Source organism: Emydura macquarii, unplaced genomic scaffold, assembly GCF_026122565.2.
Source record: "Emydura macquarii macquarii isolate MOO-44397 ecotype Brisbane River unplaced genomic scaffold, CSIRO-AGI_Emac_v2 contig_1230, whole genome shotgun sequence".
Lineage (NCBI taxonomy): Eukaryota > Metazoa > Chordata > Testudines > Chelidae > Emydura > Emydura macquarii.
The window spans coordinates 19,534,151-19,550,404 of record NW_027131367.1 but is presented as its reverse complement, the minus strand read 5'-3'; the positions used below and the strand labels follow the sequence as shown (position 1 = coordinate 19,550,404).

The window sequence follows — 16,254 nt, the reverse complement described above, 5'->3', positions numbered from 1 at the left end:
AGTAAAATGTTTTAGGTATTCTGTATGTGGATTCATTTTTCACTAGCCTCCTAGAATGCTCTGGACCTTTGTAGAATCTCGTGGAACCGTCCAGACTTTCTGAGAGCTACATTCTCCTCGAACCTACTAGAATGTTGTCAGCCATGCCCTCGCGGGTATATAAGGGGCGGGTCAGTCAGTCGCCAGTCAGTCAGTGAGATATAAAAACCAACTGAAGTGAAGTGAGAGCCTAGTTGTGTTATTGTGAAGCTTCAGGATTGCCATGACCAAAGCTACAACAACGGCGTGAACATGAAGGGAAGAGACAGTGGCATCCAGGCAAGGATCCTTGTGCTGAATCCAAGAGCATTCTTCATGCCTTCTGGCTGTCATTCTCTCAACCTGGTTGTGTCAGATGCAGCGTCATCTTTAGATTCAGTATCTCTTCGGAGTACTGCAAAGAATGTACATCCTGTTCTCAGCATCGACTGTCAGGTGGAAGATCCTCACAGACAGTGTTACAGACCTGACCATGAAGCCGCTAAGTGACACTCGCTGGGAGAGCCGCAGTGACAGCATAAGGCTAGTGAGGTGCCAAGTGACTGAGGTTTATGAAGCTCTGATGGACCTGGCGCAGTTGAGTACATCCAAGGCCGGAATCCGACACAAGGCACAGAGCCTGGCAAACCAGATCACTGGCTTCAAATTTCTGGTCTCAGTCATGGTTTAGCACTATATCCTGTTCCAAGTAACCGTTTTAAGCAAGGCATTACAAATTCAGTCGATGGGCATTGCAACCACTACTACTTTGATGAGAAGCTGCCTTGATTCCGTTGGGGCCTACAGAGACAAAGGAGATGAAGATGCCATCGCTGCTGCCAAAGAAATGGCAGAAAACTTAGGAGTTGAGCTTGTCTTCAAGGAAACTCATATTCATTGGAAGAAGAGACATTTTGGTTATGAAGGCAGAGATGAGCTGATGGGACGCTCAAAAGAAAAATTCAAGAGGGAGCTTTTTTGGTCGCTCATTGGCACTGCTCAAGCATTCATTGAAGAAAGGTTCGGACAAATGAAACATCACGAAAAGACCTCGGGGGGGTTGTATGACCTTAGTAAGCTGCCAGCAGACAGAAAAACACCCTTGAACAATTGTACGGACTTTACCGACGCTGACACATGGGGAATGTTCGGATAGCAACGATAAAGACCTCTGTGTTGAATTGGACAACATCTGTCACATTCTGCCACACGGGAAGCACTTCCCACTTCAAGTTCTCCAATTCATTCATGATGCAGAGCTGAAGGACACTTTTCCTAATGTGTGCATAGCTTTGGGGATTCTCCTCATGCTACTGGTCACAGTCGTGCGTGGTGAGTGCAGTTTTAGAAGCTCAGGCTCATGAAAACATATCTTCGATTAGCAATGGCTGACGAGAGACTGACATCGCTTGCTATTTTATCGCTTGAAAATGCCGTTGGCCAATCTTTGGATCTCTTTGACACTGTGCTTCAGCTCACGAGGGCAAAGGCAAGAAAAGTGACCTTTTGAACTAAAGGACTAGGATTAACATTCTAAGACTGTTACCTACTGTAACACTATTTATATTGGTCCACGCAATGTTGCGGCACAGTTCAATTTCTTGATTTTAGTACATTTCAATTATTCTTAAAATTAAAAAGTTTCTATAAGCTTAAAGGAAACACATTTTTATTTGCTTATATATGGCATGAATAAGTACAGATTTACAGATCCTAGCATGCAAATGTATCGTTTTATATGACAGGGATAAGTCATGCATGCAAATTGTGCATCAAAATCGTGAAATGGGTTACAGGCGCAATAAAAAATAAGGTATCCAAAAGTTTAAAAAATGTGGGGAGGGGCAGGAGGCGCTGAAGATGTTCCACACCTGGGGCCCTATTTGGTCTAGGGCTGGCCCTGCAGCTGGGGTCAAGGACAGGTCCACAGGCGGACCAAGTAAGGATACAGCTGGAAATGGATTGAGTGCATCTGGAAATGCAGCAGCTAGCAGGCTGAGAGCAAAGCAACAGTGCCAGCATGAGGAATAAGAGCATCAGTATGAGAGAAAAGAACCAATGCCAGCATGACTGAGAAGAGAACAAAGATTGTCAATATCAGCTCAAGATGGAGGGACTGTGCCAGCAGGACCATAGTCTAGTACGTGAAGCCAGATCCCTGTCCAAGTGGGTGGCATTGGCTCCATATTTCTTCCTTGCTTTACGGAATGGGATGTTATAGATTTGTTTGCGAATGCCTTCAAAATGAGGGTGAATTCAATACGGTGGGGAAGGAGGATGTGATACAGTATCTGGCTCAACTGTCTGGAAGAAAGACCTTGGACATTTTCACCCTTAGGAACAGGAAGGACTGTTCTGAGCTAAGTAAATAAGTCTTAAAAGTTTAAACTGACTCCTAATGCATACAGAAGGAGGTTTTGGGGAAATCAGAAACAAACACTTGACCTGTGCTGAAATTTCAACTCAAATAAGAGGTTATGTAAGAAAATGGGGAACTGGTTGCAGGGTTACCACAGTCAATGAGGCCTATGAGCTAATGGGTGTAGGACAGTCTATAAACTCTGCGACCTGACCTGAAATCATGGTTAATAGACAAAAATCCCAGAGATGTAACCATAGCTGGGAAATGGGCCAAGTAATACCCAGGTTAAGTGGCCTCGGTTGGATTGAAAACTCAACAGGGAAGGAATGGGATCATAGGACAGTGATCGGACCCAAGCCGAAACCCCCACCCGGAGCAAGGGAAGCCTGGGGACCAGTGATGGCATAGAGTGTTCATGCTGAGCCATTCGCACCCTAAACCACACCCACATAGCATGCTGTCCTTCCAGGGAGCAGATTCATCAGTCCACCAGTGGAAGCAGGTGAAAGTCAGTGGGGAGACATTCGCTGGATGGAGGGATTCTGAGTCAGTTAAGGCTTCAGTAAAACTGTCATAAAACTGAGGAGATTACACTGTTTACACTGACTGAGGGGAAGGCAAAGTGGCCTGTGTAGGCAATCTGACTAGCTGAAGAGCTCACAATGTAGGCAGAGAACAGTGCAGCCTGGAAACTCCCCCATTAGACGGGAGAGAGATGTGCCTCTCCACCCAAGAGAGGTGATGGTTGAAGAGATTAGAGCCCAGAGTGGGTAATCTTGCTGGACTGTAGTGAGGGAATACAGGTGCAGTTGCCCTGAAGTGTGACAGAGGCAAGGGTGAAAAATCTGCCACAGGGGTGGAGGTGGAGCTGCTGTCTGCTGACTTTGAACAACCAGACACAAGGGTTGTTACAAGAGCCCAGCATGGAGCGATGTGGTTGAGGGAGACTTTGAAAGAGCACGTTAACAGTCAGCCACAGGGTTGTTCTGCACTGGAATTCGCTCTGGGCCTGGAGCACTGAGCGCTGCTAAAAACTCTGCAATGCTCGCTGTACGTGTATTAATATGACGGGTGTTCTCCTGAAGCGATGAATTATGTGGTACATTTACAAGTACTGTTTGCTTTCAGTACTGCTTTGCATGCTGCAATGTGGGTTGTGAACTAATGAAGATAAATTTTATTCTCCAAAAATAGAACTTTATTGAGTGGGAAAAACAGAGCAGAAGACTGTGCCAAAAAGCTCAGGGGAATGCAAGACAACTTTTCACATAAATTAATGGAATAGAACTGCAGAAAAGAGAAAGGCAGTAAACATTTCTGTCCATTTCTGGGTAAAAATGTAGTCTGTTGTGGTTTCATTAGGCCAGCATACGTGAAGCTGTGGTTTTCCTTGCTGTGTCCCAGCTTGGGGTGGTACTGGGAATGATGCAGCCCGTGCTGCCACATGGAAAGTTAGTGGTGTACGGAGCAGCAGCCCTGCGTTCTCCATGGACTGTGAAGGGCGGAGAATCCAGGTGTCAAACTGACTAGAGTGGCTTATGACTCTGAGTATCTGTCTCAGGGCAGAGTGTCTAAAACAGGGGCAGACATCCCAAACTGATGGTGTGTTCTCTAATTAGTTTTCCCCAAGTCAGAAACAAATGTGAACTCCTGGATCACTGTTACAGTCTGTCCACGGGGACACAGACAGTCCCCTTAGTCTCTCCAGTCTATCTTGCCACCCAGACAAACTGGACATAGTGATAAATGGTCACCAAAAAACACACCATGTTCAGGTTGCTTCCAGTTCCAAGAGATCAGTCACTTACCCCAGATCAATTGGTACCCTAGGTCATACACCAAAGACAACGCCTGTAGCCAATCCTATAATAAACTATTTAAAGGTTTATTAACTAAGAAAAAGCAGCATGAGCTACTTACAGGTTAACACATACACACACAAAAAACATATACACACAAATGAATTAGCATCTAAATCATAAGAGTGACAAAATTGTAGTGATCTATCATTTCAAAGTGTCTTTCAGAGCAGACCCAGAAGGCAGCCTCTGGGGATCTCTGGATTCAGATTAGAGTCTCTGTCAAAGTTCAAACTGCCAGAAAAATGGAAAATTTTCCTGTGGCTGTGTTTTATTTTCTTCATTCAGCTTCCAAATCCACAGCACAAGCTTCCTTGCACATAGCATTTCCCAGGTGCTATAGGGCCATTAACCAATCCTGTGTATTGTGATGTTTCTTGATGGCCCATCTGATCTGCAAAATCTTTGCAAAAACTTAGAAGATAATATGATCAGTAACAGTCAGCATGGATTTTTCAAAAACAAATTGTGTCAAACCAACCTAATAGCTTTCTTTGACAAGGTAAGAAGCCTTGTGGATAGGGAGAAGCAGTAAATGTGGTATATCTTGACTTTAGTAAGATTTTTGATTCTGTCTCACTTGACCTTCTCATAAACAAACTAGGGAAATACAACACAGATGGAGCTATTATAATAAGGTGGGTGCATAATTGGTTGGAAAACTGTTCCCAGAGAATATTTATCAGTGATTTACAGTTAAGCTGGAAGGACATATCAAATAGGGTCCAGCAAGGATCGGTCCTGGGTCTGGTTCCGTTCAATATCTTCATAAATGATTTAGATAATGGCATAAGAGTACACTTCGTAAGTTTGTGGACAATACCAAGCTGGGAGGGTTTGCAAGTGCTTTGTAGGATAGGATTAAAATTCAAAATGATCTGGACAAACTGGAGAAATGGTCTGAAGTAAATAGCGTGAAATTCAGTAAGGACAAATGCAAAGTACTCCAGTTAGAAAAAAAATCAATTGCACACATATAAAATGGGAAATGACTGCCTAGAAAGGAGTACGGCAGAAAGTATCTGAGGGTCATAGCGGATCACAAGCTAAATATGAGTCAGCAGTGTAACACTGTTCCAAAAAAAGCAAACATTATTCTGGGATGTATTAGCAGGAGTGTTGTAAGCAAGACATAAGATGTAATCTTCTGCTCTACTTCACGCTGATTAGGCCTCAGCTGGAGTATTGTGTCCAGTTCTGGGTGCCACATTTCAAGAAAGATGCGGACAAATTGGAGAAAGTCCAGAGAAGAGCAACACAAATGATTAAAGGTCTAGAAAACATGACCTATGTGGAAAGATGGAAATAATTGGGTTTGTTTAGTTTGGAGAACAGAAGATTGAGGGGGGACATGATAACAGTTTTCAAGTACATAAAGGATTGTTACAAGGAAGCGGGAGAAAAATTGTTCTCATTAACCTCTGAGGATAGGACAGGAAGCAATGGGCTTAAATTGCAACAAGGGTGGTTTAGGTTGGACATTAGGAAAAACTTCCTAACCATCAGGGTAGTTAAGCACTGGAATAAATTGCTTAGTGAGGTTGTGGAATCTCCTTCATCGGAGGTTTTTAAGAGCAGTTTAGATAAACACCTGTCAGGGATGTTCTAGATAATAGTTAGTCCTGCTTTGAGTGAAGGCAGTTACATCCTATGTGTTCCAGGCCTTGGAAATGTTTGGTCTGGCTTGTGTCCAACCCAGACCTCCTGCACTGCAGCGTGAGACCATTGCTCCTTGTTTTGTCATCTGCCACCACTAAGAACAGCCTAGCTCCATCCTCCCTGGAACCCACCGTCAGGTAGTTGAAGGCTGCTGTCAAATCCTCCCTCTCTTCTCTTCCATAGACTAAACAAGCCTAATTCCTCTTCCTCTCCTCATAAGTCCTGTGCTCCAGCCACCTAATCATTTTTGTTACCCTTCGCTGGACTCTCTCCAATTTGTCCACATCCTTTCTGTAGTGGGGGGCCCAAAACTGGACACAATACTCCAAATGTGGCCTCACCAGTGCTGAATAGAGGGGAATAATCACTTCCCACGGTCTGCTAGCAATGCTCCTACTAATGCAGCCCAATATGCCGCTAGCCTTCTTGGCAACAAGGGCACACTGCTGACTCCTATCCAGTTTCTTGTCCACTGTAATCCCTAGGTCCTTTTCTGCAGAACTGCTGCCTTGCCCGTCGGTCCCTAGTGCTTACTCTGGCTCTGAGCCCCTCCCCAGCAATCCCAGAAGTGACTGCTGCGGAGGAATCCTGGGAAGCTGTGAGGCTAGAGATGTGACAAGAATGTACCACCCACCTCTGGTGTGTTCTGAGGCACAGGTTACCTCCCTCCACAAGCTTCCCTTGCTGAGCTTGGTCTCTGTTCCTTGGCGGCGAACTTCTCTTCGGAGCTGAGGCTGAAGAGGCAGCAGCAGCAGCAGAGCTGAGCATCCCATCATTCGATTCCCCAAGCTGACTGACCTGTACTAGGATGGCTTTGCTTTGCGGCTGCTGCTGTCTCTGAGTATGCATTGTAACCGGCTCTGCCTGTGGTGACATCGTGCCTTCGTTCGCCTCTGGAGAGGGCCACCTTTCTGCATTGCTGCTCTGAGTCCAGTTGTACACTGCAACCTTTTGCTGACATAGCTCTGATGGTCAGGGTGTGATTTGTAAGGGATGGAGCTGTGCCAGCAAAAGCCCGTAGTGTGGATGCCGCTCTACAGACAACATTGCACTTTTATCAGTACAGTTTATTTCACTCGGGGGGGGGGCTGGAAGCAGAAATATCCTATATAGGTAAGATTGGTAACCAGGCCCCTCTCCTCACTCTTGCGTGACTCAAACACTGTCTCACATGCAGGCACGCCTGGGGCGCTTGCGGGTTGGTGGGCAGACAGCTGCTGTATTTTCAGCCGTTTTGGTCTGTGATCACTTAAACTGCAGCATCTTTAGCTGGACTCAGAAGCTTTTAACATTCGATCTCTCAGGGTATTGTGATAATCATGCAAATCTTTAGACCCACGTAAAAAAAAACCTGGCAACTGGCAAATCCATTTAAAACAAAAAAATGGCCAGGTCAGTTCAATATTGGCCAGGTGGTAAACCAAGGCAGGGTGCAGGGCAGCGGGTGACCCCACATGGGGTGGGGGTAAGGCAAGCAGGGCAGCCAGTAACCCCCCCGTGGGAGGGTGGGTGGAAGCATCGGGCTGTGGGTGGCACTGTGCTGGCAGCATGGGGCCGAGGCAGGGTGCGGCTGACCCATTCGTGCTGCAGCTGTGGAAGTGGCTGGTGGCTCCGTGCTGTGCTCACGGGGCCCTGGTCACCCTTTGCATTACACCCTCATCATGGGGGGGGTTTGTGTTGGGTTAATCTCACCCTGCTGTTCTCTTTGAGCAGAAACCACGTGGGAGCGGCCGAGCAGCGTGCCTGGGACGCCCAGGAGCCCCGGGAGCCAGAAGAGTGCCGGGCCAGCAGGTACTGTTCCCTCGGCTGGGCTCGCCCCGTGGGTTTGCCTAGGCTGCCGGGAGGGTGAGGCGTCACAGCCGCTGACCTGGCTGGGAAAGGTGCTCTGCGTCCGCTGTGCTGGGGCCTGGCAGGCTCTTCCTAGCCCAGGCGTTCCTGGCGGGCTCTGGGGCCCTCTCGCCAGGAGCATCTTCCCGCCCTGAGCTACAGCCGACGTGGCTCTGCTCCCCGCAGCCTGCCAGTCAGCTACAATGCTGGCCCCCGGGTGCCGGGGAGACCCCTGCGGGGGAAGGAGTGGCTGGCTTGGTGCGGCTCTCTGTCCTCTTCTAGTAGTGCCTAGCCGCACCAGAGATCAACAAGCCTGCTAGAGCAGTGGTGAACAGCCGGGTGGCTTTTAGCTCATGTAGTAGAGGCTCATGCACTAAGCTCCAGTGGTCCCAGGTTTGATCCTGGCCGCTGATGCTTGGGGTCTGTTGTGTGGCACCTGCACGGGGGAAAGGCCTTAGCCCAACTCAGTGAATGTGCTGGCCCACCAGGGGAGCCACACAGCAGTGTGAGGGGGAAGGTGTGAGCCCTGCTGGGGGAATGCTGCTAGACAACTGCCCATCCCCTCCTGATGACAAGAGCCCTCGCAGCTGTGTGGAGGGGAGCGCTGGGCAGTATGGGGGGAGGAAGAGGGAAGCGCCTTTCCTCGCAGCCCTTTGCAGTGTGTGGAGTCCCCATATATAGAATATAGATATTCAGGCCTGCCTGTAAAGACCTGTGCTTTGTAAGTATATCCTTATCATTTAGCTGGGTATAGAGGTATAAAACAAAGAATCAAAACCGCAGGCCTTCTCTCGCTGCGACAGTCTGAGGCCTGGTACATTAGCTCAGATGCTGGATCACCATCTTAACAGCCTGGTATTAGAGGTTATGTTGGAATGTGCGTATGTGACCGCACGCTTCCCAGCTCATGGCTACCATGCCTGCATCTGAGCCAAAGTACAAGGCCTCAGATGTCGCAGTGAGAGAAGGCCTGTGGTTTTGATTTTTTAGTTCGGGACAATGCTAAATCCCTGCTGAGCTGGGCTGGATGCAGGCTGGTGCCCTGCAGGTGGAAGGTTATGTAGTGCATTAGCAGCACCCTGTGGCAGCCAGTCCCCAGTCAGTGCTTCCTGGAGAAAAGGTTGATCCCTAGGGAGACAGAACCCATACAAGCCTCTTTATGTACAACGGATGTTCAGATTCTTCTTCGAGTGCTTGCTCGTGTCCATTCCCAATTTAGGGGTGTGTGCACGCCACATGCACCGGTGCCGGAAAACGTTTTCCCCTAGTGGTACCCGTAGGAGCCGGCTCTAGCGCCCCCTGCAGTGGCGCGCACATGCACCCGCATATAGGCGCCTCCAGCTCCCCCTCCCTCTGAGTTCCTTCTTGCCACCAGTGACGGTGCTGGAACATCTCTTGCTTTTGCAAGTTTACGTCGCTAAACCTAGTGATTTATTCATCATCCATGAACTCCTGTCCGCCACCGGAGACACTGCTGGTGAGTCACCTAAATTGGGAATGGACATGAGCAAGCACTCGAAGAAGAAAGAACGGTTACTTACCTGTAACTGTTGTTCTTCGAGATGTGTTGCTCATGTCCATTCCCCACCCGCCCTCCTTCCCCTCAGTCGGCGTTCCAGCAAGAAGGAACTGAGAGGGAGGAGGAGCCGGCGGCACCTATATGTGGGCGCACATGCGCACCACTGCAGGGGGCGCTAGAGCCGGCTCCTACGGGTACCACTAGCAGGAAAATGTTTTCTGGTACCGGTGCATGTGGCGTGCACACACCTAAATTGGGAATGGACATGAGCAAGCACTCGAAGAACAACAGTTACAAGGTAAGTAACCGTTCTTTCTAAAGTCCAGTGCTCGGACGTTAGGAAATGCCAGTATTAGTCACCTGAATTCTGCCTCCATTGGGATAGCCTTTCATTTTATACAGATTTTTCTGATAAGGGACTTCATCGTGGTCTGAACCCAAGAGAACCTTCCCAGCCATGCCGTAGACCTTGCCCACTTGAGCCGAAGAGGGAACTCAAGTCTCCTAACATACCCAGGCTGTGCTCTGTATGGACCAGCTTGTAGGGGCGTGTGTGACACACATTCCCCAGCTGTTTGCTAGACAGCAGGAGAATGCTGGCTATCAGGATTCCTGGGCTCTCTTCCGAGCTCTAGGAGCAGCCTGTGGCTCCTGGTGGGAGCGGTCGCTCCTGGCAGCACACACTTGGTGCACGTGCTGAAAGGAAGCATGGCTGAATGCTGCAACCTGGCTCTGCCATACTTGGTCCTGCTCCCAGTTTTGCCAGAAGTGATGTTATCTGGAAAATGAGCATAATACTTGCCTCAGAGGGAGGGACATGAAACCTTACCCAGTGCTGAGGGGTGTGCAGAAATAGTAACACCAGCGAAAGACAGAGGTGAGACTTAAACTCATGTGCGCTTGTCGCTCAGCACAGTGCATCTTCCCCCAGGCCACAGGTGGTTTTGTGGGTCACTCTCATAGTTGTGTTTACCCCAGACTGGTGAAAAATTGAGATTTTGGGCTGCCCCAGAGCCCAGGTAGGTCTCCTGAATTTGGGGGTTGCCCCACAAGGGCAGGGGCAGGGTCTAGCCATGTGGGTCCCCCAGTAGCCCTACCAGGAAAGGCCTCCCTCTGGGGAGAGGGTGAAGCAGCTGTGGCCCAGGCCTGTAGACCTGACCTGTCTGGCTTGTGCTGTCTTGGACGGAGCCTGTCACGTGGGCTGTGCTGCACTATATGGGGAGGGGCGTGGGCTGTTTGGGGAGAGTGCACACAAAGGTGGGACACGCAGCTAACCACGGCTGAGATTCTTGATGTGGTGTGCGTATGTTTTCTGGCCATGAAGTTGTCTGTCTCCATTTGCCTGTCTAGTCTATTCAGATTGCAGTCTCTTTGGGGCAGGGACTGTCTGTTTCTCTGTGTGTCCTGTATCCAGCACAGGGGAGTCCTGACTTCACTCGGTGTGCCCCCAGAATATAAACAATGATTCATTTCTAATAGCACAGCAACACTGAGCTGCAGGTTTCTCTCTCCCAAGGTCCCTCCCTCACTCCCAGCGTGTTATTCTGCCCCAGTTTAGGCACCATTTTGAGTTACGTGGCAGAGTGGTCTGGCAGCTCATCCCACCAGCCTGACAGGATAGTGAGAGAATTGTCCCAGCCTGGCACAGTTTTAATAGCCCTGCAGCTGCCTGACTGGCGTTCAGCCCTCCAGGTACCCTCCAGAGGGTTGCAGCCCAGGTGAGCAGCCATTAGCCGTAGAAATGGCTGCGTTTCCACTAACACCTAGGGCCTTTTGAAACCTGGAGCAATCCTCCCTGAGTGTGCTGGAGCCAGGGGCAGATGCTGAGGACTATTTACAGGATCCCTCCCTCATTCAAAGCAGGACCAGTGTCCTTTACCCCATTTCTCAGGCGCTATGCAACAGGCAGCTGCGAACATCCGTCCCTTACGGAGACATTTGGATCTGGGCATGGATCCAAGCTAAATACGCTGAAAAGGAGGATCTGGGATGTCTCGGCCCCTGAAAACTGAGGGTGCAGAAGTCTTTTGCACTCATTATTTGCTGTCAGGACTGGCTTCTGCTTTATGCTTAGTGTCAGCTTTTCAAAGAGCAGATGCAGTATCCAACCCCACGCAGCCACAAGTCAGGCCTCAAAAAATCAGGGTGATCATGCAGTTTTAAAAGATAATCAGTGGTGGATTGTTGTCCTTTGCCTATGGCTTTCTGGATGCTGGTGTTGTGGAACAGAAGAGGAACTAAGTATCTGCCCCATAGGGGGCTAAGTGGGCTGGTGGGAATTGATTAAAGTTCTAGGGTGTCTCCCTTAGACCTCTTTCTACAGCTGTCTAACTCTGCTGTCTTCAGTCTGCCCCGGAGCAGTGACAGGACGCCGAGCCCAGAGTCTGGCTACACTAATGGGATCCGTGTTGGCACTGCCCCATTTAATGATAGCGAGTCAGGCCCAGGCCTGGTTAGAGCTCTCTTCAGTTCAGGCCCTTCTGAGATGGCACCTAGGGAAGGCTAGTATCTGGCTAAAGGGTTCTGAGAGTTTACCTTTATGATAAATAAAGTGACAAGAACCACTGAAAGGCTGTCTCTGTGTTTGCTGCCTACAGCAGTCCTTCTAACCTCCTCTGTGTGTTCCTTACAGCGAATGGATATCACACCCCTGGAACTCCCATGCATCAAATGGAGTCCGGTCATATGAGCCTCCGGAAAACCAGCGGGGACCCCCAGGTAGGTTTTGGGGAATGCTCTGAGCAGAAGTGTATAGGACTAGGGTAGTGTGTGAGCCCACCATGCACGCTCACAGTGTGTTTGTTTTCAAAGCCACCAGAACCCAGTCAGAGCAGCTGTGTGTATGTAGCTGGGCCTGCCATGTAACACAGATATTTAGAACCCCATTGTGTCGTGTGGTTTCCTCATGTTGCTTTGTTGCGAAAAGATGGATAGACACAAGGAGGCCTTTTGATGTTTGAATCAGACGATAGCAGTGTGGCTGGCAGTGCTCCACTAGATCTCTCGTATCTCAACAGGGTACGAAAGCTAAACTTGAAAATGCATTTAAATGGCTTTGGCAACAGCCTTGTCCTGCAGGTAGCCAGGTGTGGAGTGAGTGCACCGTTGCTATGGTTACAGTTACAAATCCCTTTTTAAACTTAGTTTAATTACTGATAAAACGTTAAACCCCCCAAACTTTTAGTATTATCTTCAAGTGCAGGCCCCAATCCTGCAAGCATATACATAAGCTTAACTTTACTTCGTGAGTAGTCTGACTGAAGCCAATGGCATTACTCATCTGCATAAAATTAAGTATGTGAATAAATCCTTGTAGCACTGGGGCCCATATCATTGTAAGTGCTATAACTAGAGCTTTATCTAAACCATTATTTAAATGAGTTTTAAATTGTTGGTCCCAGCACAGAACCAAATTCCCCAACTTCCACAAAGAAGACACACCTTTAACTCCAACCTTCTGCCGTCTGCCTACTGACCTATTCTTTTAACCATCTAAATCTTTTGTTTAGAGCAGTTTTACAATAATCCATCATATAAAACTTAATCAAAAGCTTTCTGAAAATCCAGCTGTACAAAATCATATGGTTCTGCTCTTAGAGTAATAATTATTTCATTCTAAGACAGTAATAAAAATTTTTGGCCCATTTTTATTAATGACCTGGAAGAAAACCCTAACTCTAACCCTAACCATCTCTTTCTCCAGTGGTGTCTCACAGGGTCTGTCCCTGGCTACCTTCTTTTCTACCTCTGCACCTTATCCTTGGGTGTCCTTTTCCACTCTCTTGGCTTCAGCCACTTACTTCAAACTGACACCTCACAAATCTACCTCTCCATTCCTGATCTCTCGCTCTTGTCTGGCAAACAATTACTCCTGGATGCCCTGCAGTCCATCCAGTCCGGCAAAAACACCACTCCTCAGTTCCCCTCACAATCCCTCTCCTTCATAGAATCATAGGGCTGGAAGGGACCTCGAGAGGCCATCTAATCCAGTCCCCCGCATTCAAGGCAGGACCAAGCATTATCTAGACCATCTGTGACAGGAGTTTGTCTAACCTGCTCTTAAAAATCTCCAGTGATGGAGATTCCACAACCTCCCTAGGCAATTTATTCCACTGCTAAACTACTCTGACAGTTGGGAAGTTTCTCATAATGTTCAACCTAAGCCTCTCTTGCTGCAATTTAAGCCCACTGCTTCTTGTCCCATCCTCAGAGGTTAAGAACAATTTTTCTCCCTCCTCCTTGTAACAATCTTTTATGTACTTGAAAACTGTTGTTATGTTCCCCTTCAGTCTTCTTTCCTCCTCACTAAACAAACCCAATTATTTCTGTTGTTCCACATAGGTCATGTTTTCCAGACCTTTAATCATTTTTGTTGCTCTTCTCTGGACTTTCTCCAATCTGTCCACCTCTTTCCTGAAATGTGGCACCCAGAACTGGACACAGTACTCCAGCTGAGGCCTAGTCAGCGCTGAGTAGAGTGGAAGAATTATGTCTTGTATCTTGCTTACAGCACTCCTGCTAATACATCCCAGAATGATGTTTGCTTTTTTTGCAAGTGTTACAGTTTTGACTCATATTTAGTTTGTGATCAGCTATGACGCCCAGATCCCTTTCTGCAGCACTCCTTCCTAGGCAGTCATTTCCCGTTTTGTATGTGTGTGACTGATTGTTCCTTCCCAAGTGGAGTACTTTGCATTTGTCATTGAATTTCATCCTGTTTAATTCAGACCATTTCTCCAGTTTGTCCAGATCATTTTGAATTTAAATCCTACCCCCAAAGTACTTGCAACCCCTCCCAGCTTGGTATCGTTCACAAACTTTATAAGTGTACTCTCTATGCCATTATGTAAATCATTTATGAAGATATTGAACGGAACCGGACCCAGGATCGATCCCTGTGGGACCCCACTTGATATGCCCTTCTAGCTTGACTGATAACTATTCTCTGGGAACAGTTTTCCAACCAGTTATGCCCCACCTTATAGTAGCTCCATCTAAGTTGTAGTTCCATCTAGTCCCATGGCCCTTCAGTTCGTCCTTGACTCTTTCCCCCTCCCGTTATCACCAACAGACAGGCTACCAAAATAAGGCGCTGCTTCGCTCCCACTCCCAGTCAGTACCCTGCTGGCATGGTTGGCTTTAACTGTGTTTTGTGTCCATATAATTTGGGAACTGGTTTTCAGCAGGAGCTGTTGGGTGCTTCTGAAAATCCAACCATGCTGGGTACTTGGTGAGTAACTGAGGAAGATGACCACATGTCACTGTGCCCAAGGTCTCGGCTGACACAGCCATTTGTCCTTGAACTGGTTCAGCACACTGGCAGTCTGCAGTGTGGCTGGTCCTCCTGCCGCCAAGCTCTGTGCCACCGGCATCCCAGAGTTCTTTGCCCCACATACTTCTAATGCCATGTATGTTCTTGGAGCACACTTGCCCCTGGCAGATGGAGGCTGCCCACTGTTCCCCAGAATGCGCTCTTACAGACATGGTTAGACAAGGTGAGCAGTGCAAATACACACACTTGTTTGGCGCATGGTGGTATTGTGAAACACTCAGCCACATTTGTTGTAAGCAGGTCAGGTTAGAGGATTGCAAACGGATCACAAAACACTTCATTCGACTGCTTGTGTGGATGGGCCTTGGTCACCAGCGCCTCCTGGACAGCACAAAACTCGCTCCCTTTTTGCTTGCCAGTACTACCAAAAATGGGTCAGCAGCCGTTGCAAAGCTGAGATATTTTAGGTCAGCACTTATCACAATCCAAAACTTTAGCTCTATTTAGCCTCTGGCTTTTTAATGTTTTTAATTTTTACTTTTCATAGTTCCATAGCGTTTAAGTCCAGAAAGGACCACTAGATCATCCAGTCTGTCCTCCTGGATAGCACAGGCCATTACATTTCTCTCAGATACCCCTACACTGAGCCCAATAACTTGAGTTTAGACTAAAGCATTTCAGTCCCCAGGAAACTAAACTGTTGTGTATCACAGGCAGAGGACAGGGGAGACTGAAGTGAAACCACCAACTGCAGCCACTGTAGTGTCAGGGAATTAATTAGGTGAGATACACTCCTAGGATCCTAGCAGGCAAACCACACCCCATGCTTCAGAGGAAAAGAAAAAACCCCAATGTCCCTGCCAACCTGACCTGGGGAAAATTCCTTCCTGAATCCAAAGCTGGTGATCAGTGTGACCCTGAGCATGTGAGAAAAGCCACCAGGTGGAAGATTCTCTAAACCACTTCAGAGCACTGATCCACCCCACCTGGTGTCCTGTCTCCAGCTGTGGCCAACTGCTGATGCCTCAGAGGAAGCCAGACAAAAACAAACAAAAAACAGAATACATCTGGCCAACTGTACAGTGAGGAAATGAATTCCTTCCTGACCCCTGCAGGTGTCTTCCAGAAGCCCTGAAGCATGACATTTTAGTATAGTGCAGAGCTGCAACTGTCCTGAGCTTGTTGAGGGCAACGTAGAGCTCCCATGTTCTCTCTGTGATCCATGAAGGAAGGGGATGAACAGGGGATCCATGAATTTACAGACCACCATGTTTATCCAGCCCAACCACATCCACCCCCCACACCCCTGCCAAATTGTAAAATTTCTCCCCGAAAGCTGGATTAAAGCCTCTTTTCCAGAAAGTTATTTAATCTAATTTTAAAAACTACAAGTGACGGTGAACCCACCACCTCCCCTAAGCTGTTGAAATGTTTAATCACTGCTAGGAAATTGTATCTTATTTCAAGACTGAATTTATCAAACTTCCACTTCCAGCCATTGAATCTTGTTAGCAAAGCTGAAAATGCCCTGCTCTCAGATCTCTTTTCCATGCTGTGTCAATAGCTAGACACAGTGATCATGTCACCTCTCAACCTTCTCTTCAATAAGCTGAATAAATTGAGCTCCTTGAGCCGCACAATAGTAAATCTTATTTTCCAACCTCTGGGTCACTTTAGTGGCCCTCCTTTGAATGCACTCCAGAACTTCCACATCCTTCCTGACGTGAGGACACGAGAG

At 47.9% G+C, this 16,254-nt stretch overlaps 1 protein-coding gene across 3 annotated transcripts in view; it reads left to right on the top strand.

The window, feature by feature from the left end:
• The window catches only part of GAS7 (growth arrest specific 7), a 173,640-nt gene that overhangs the window by 97,688 nt on the left and 59,698 nt on the right, over positions 1–16,254 (top strand). For 2 of the 3 annotated variants that reach the window (XM_067547715.1, XM_067547714.1), the window contains exons 3-4: positions 7,612–7,689; positions 11,877–11,962. In XM_067547715.1, coding sequence (XP_067403816.1) covers positions 7,612–7,689; positions 11,877–11,962 — 164 coding nt within the window. The remainder of the gene's footprint in view (positions 1–7,611; positions 7,690–11,876; positions 11,963–16,254) is intronic. The other variant, XM_067547716.1, reaches the window with a different exon arrangement.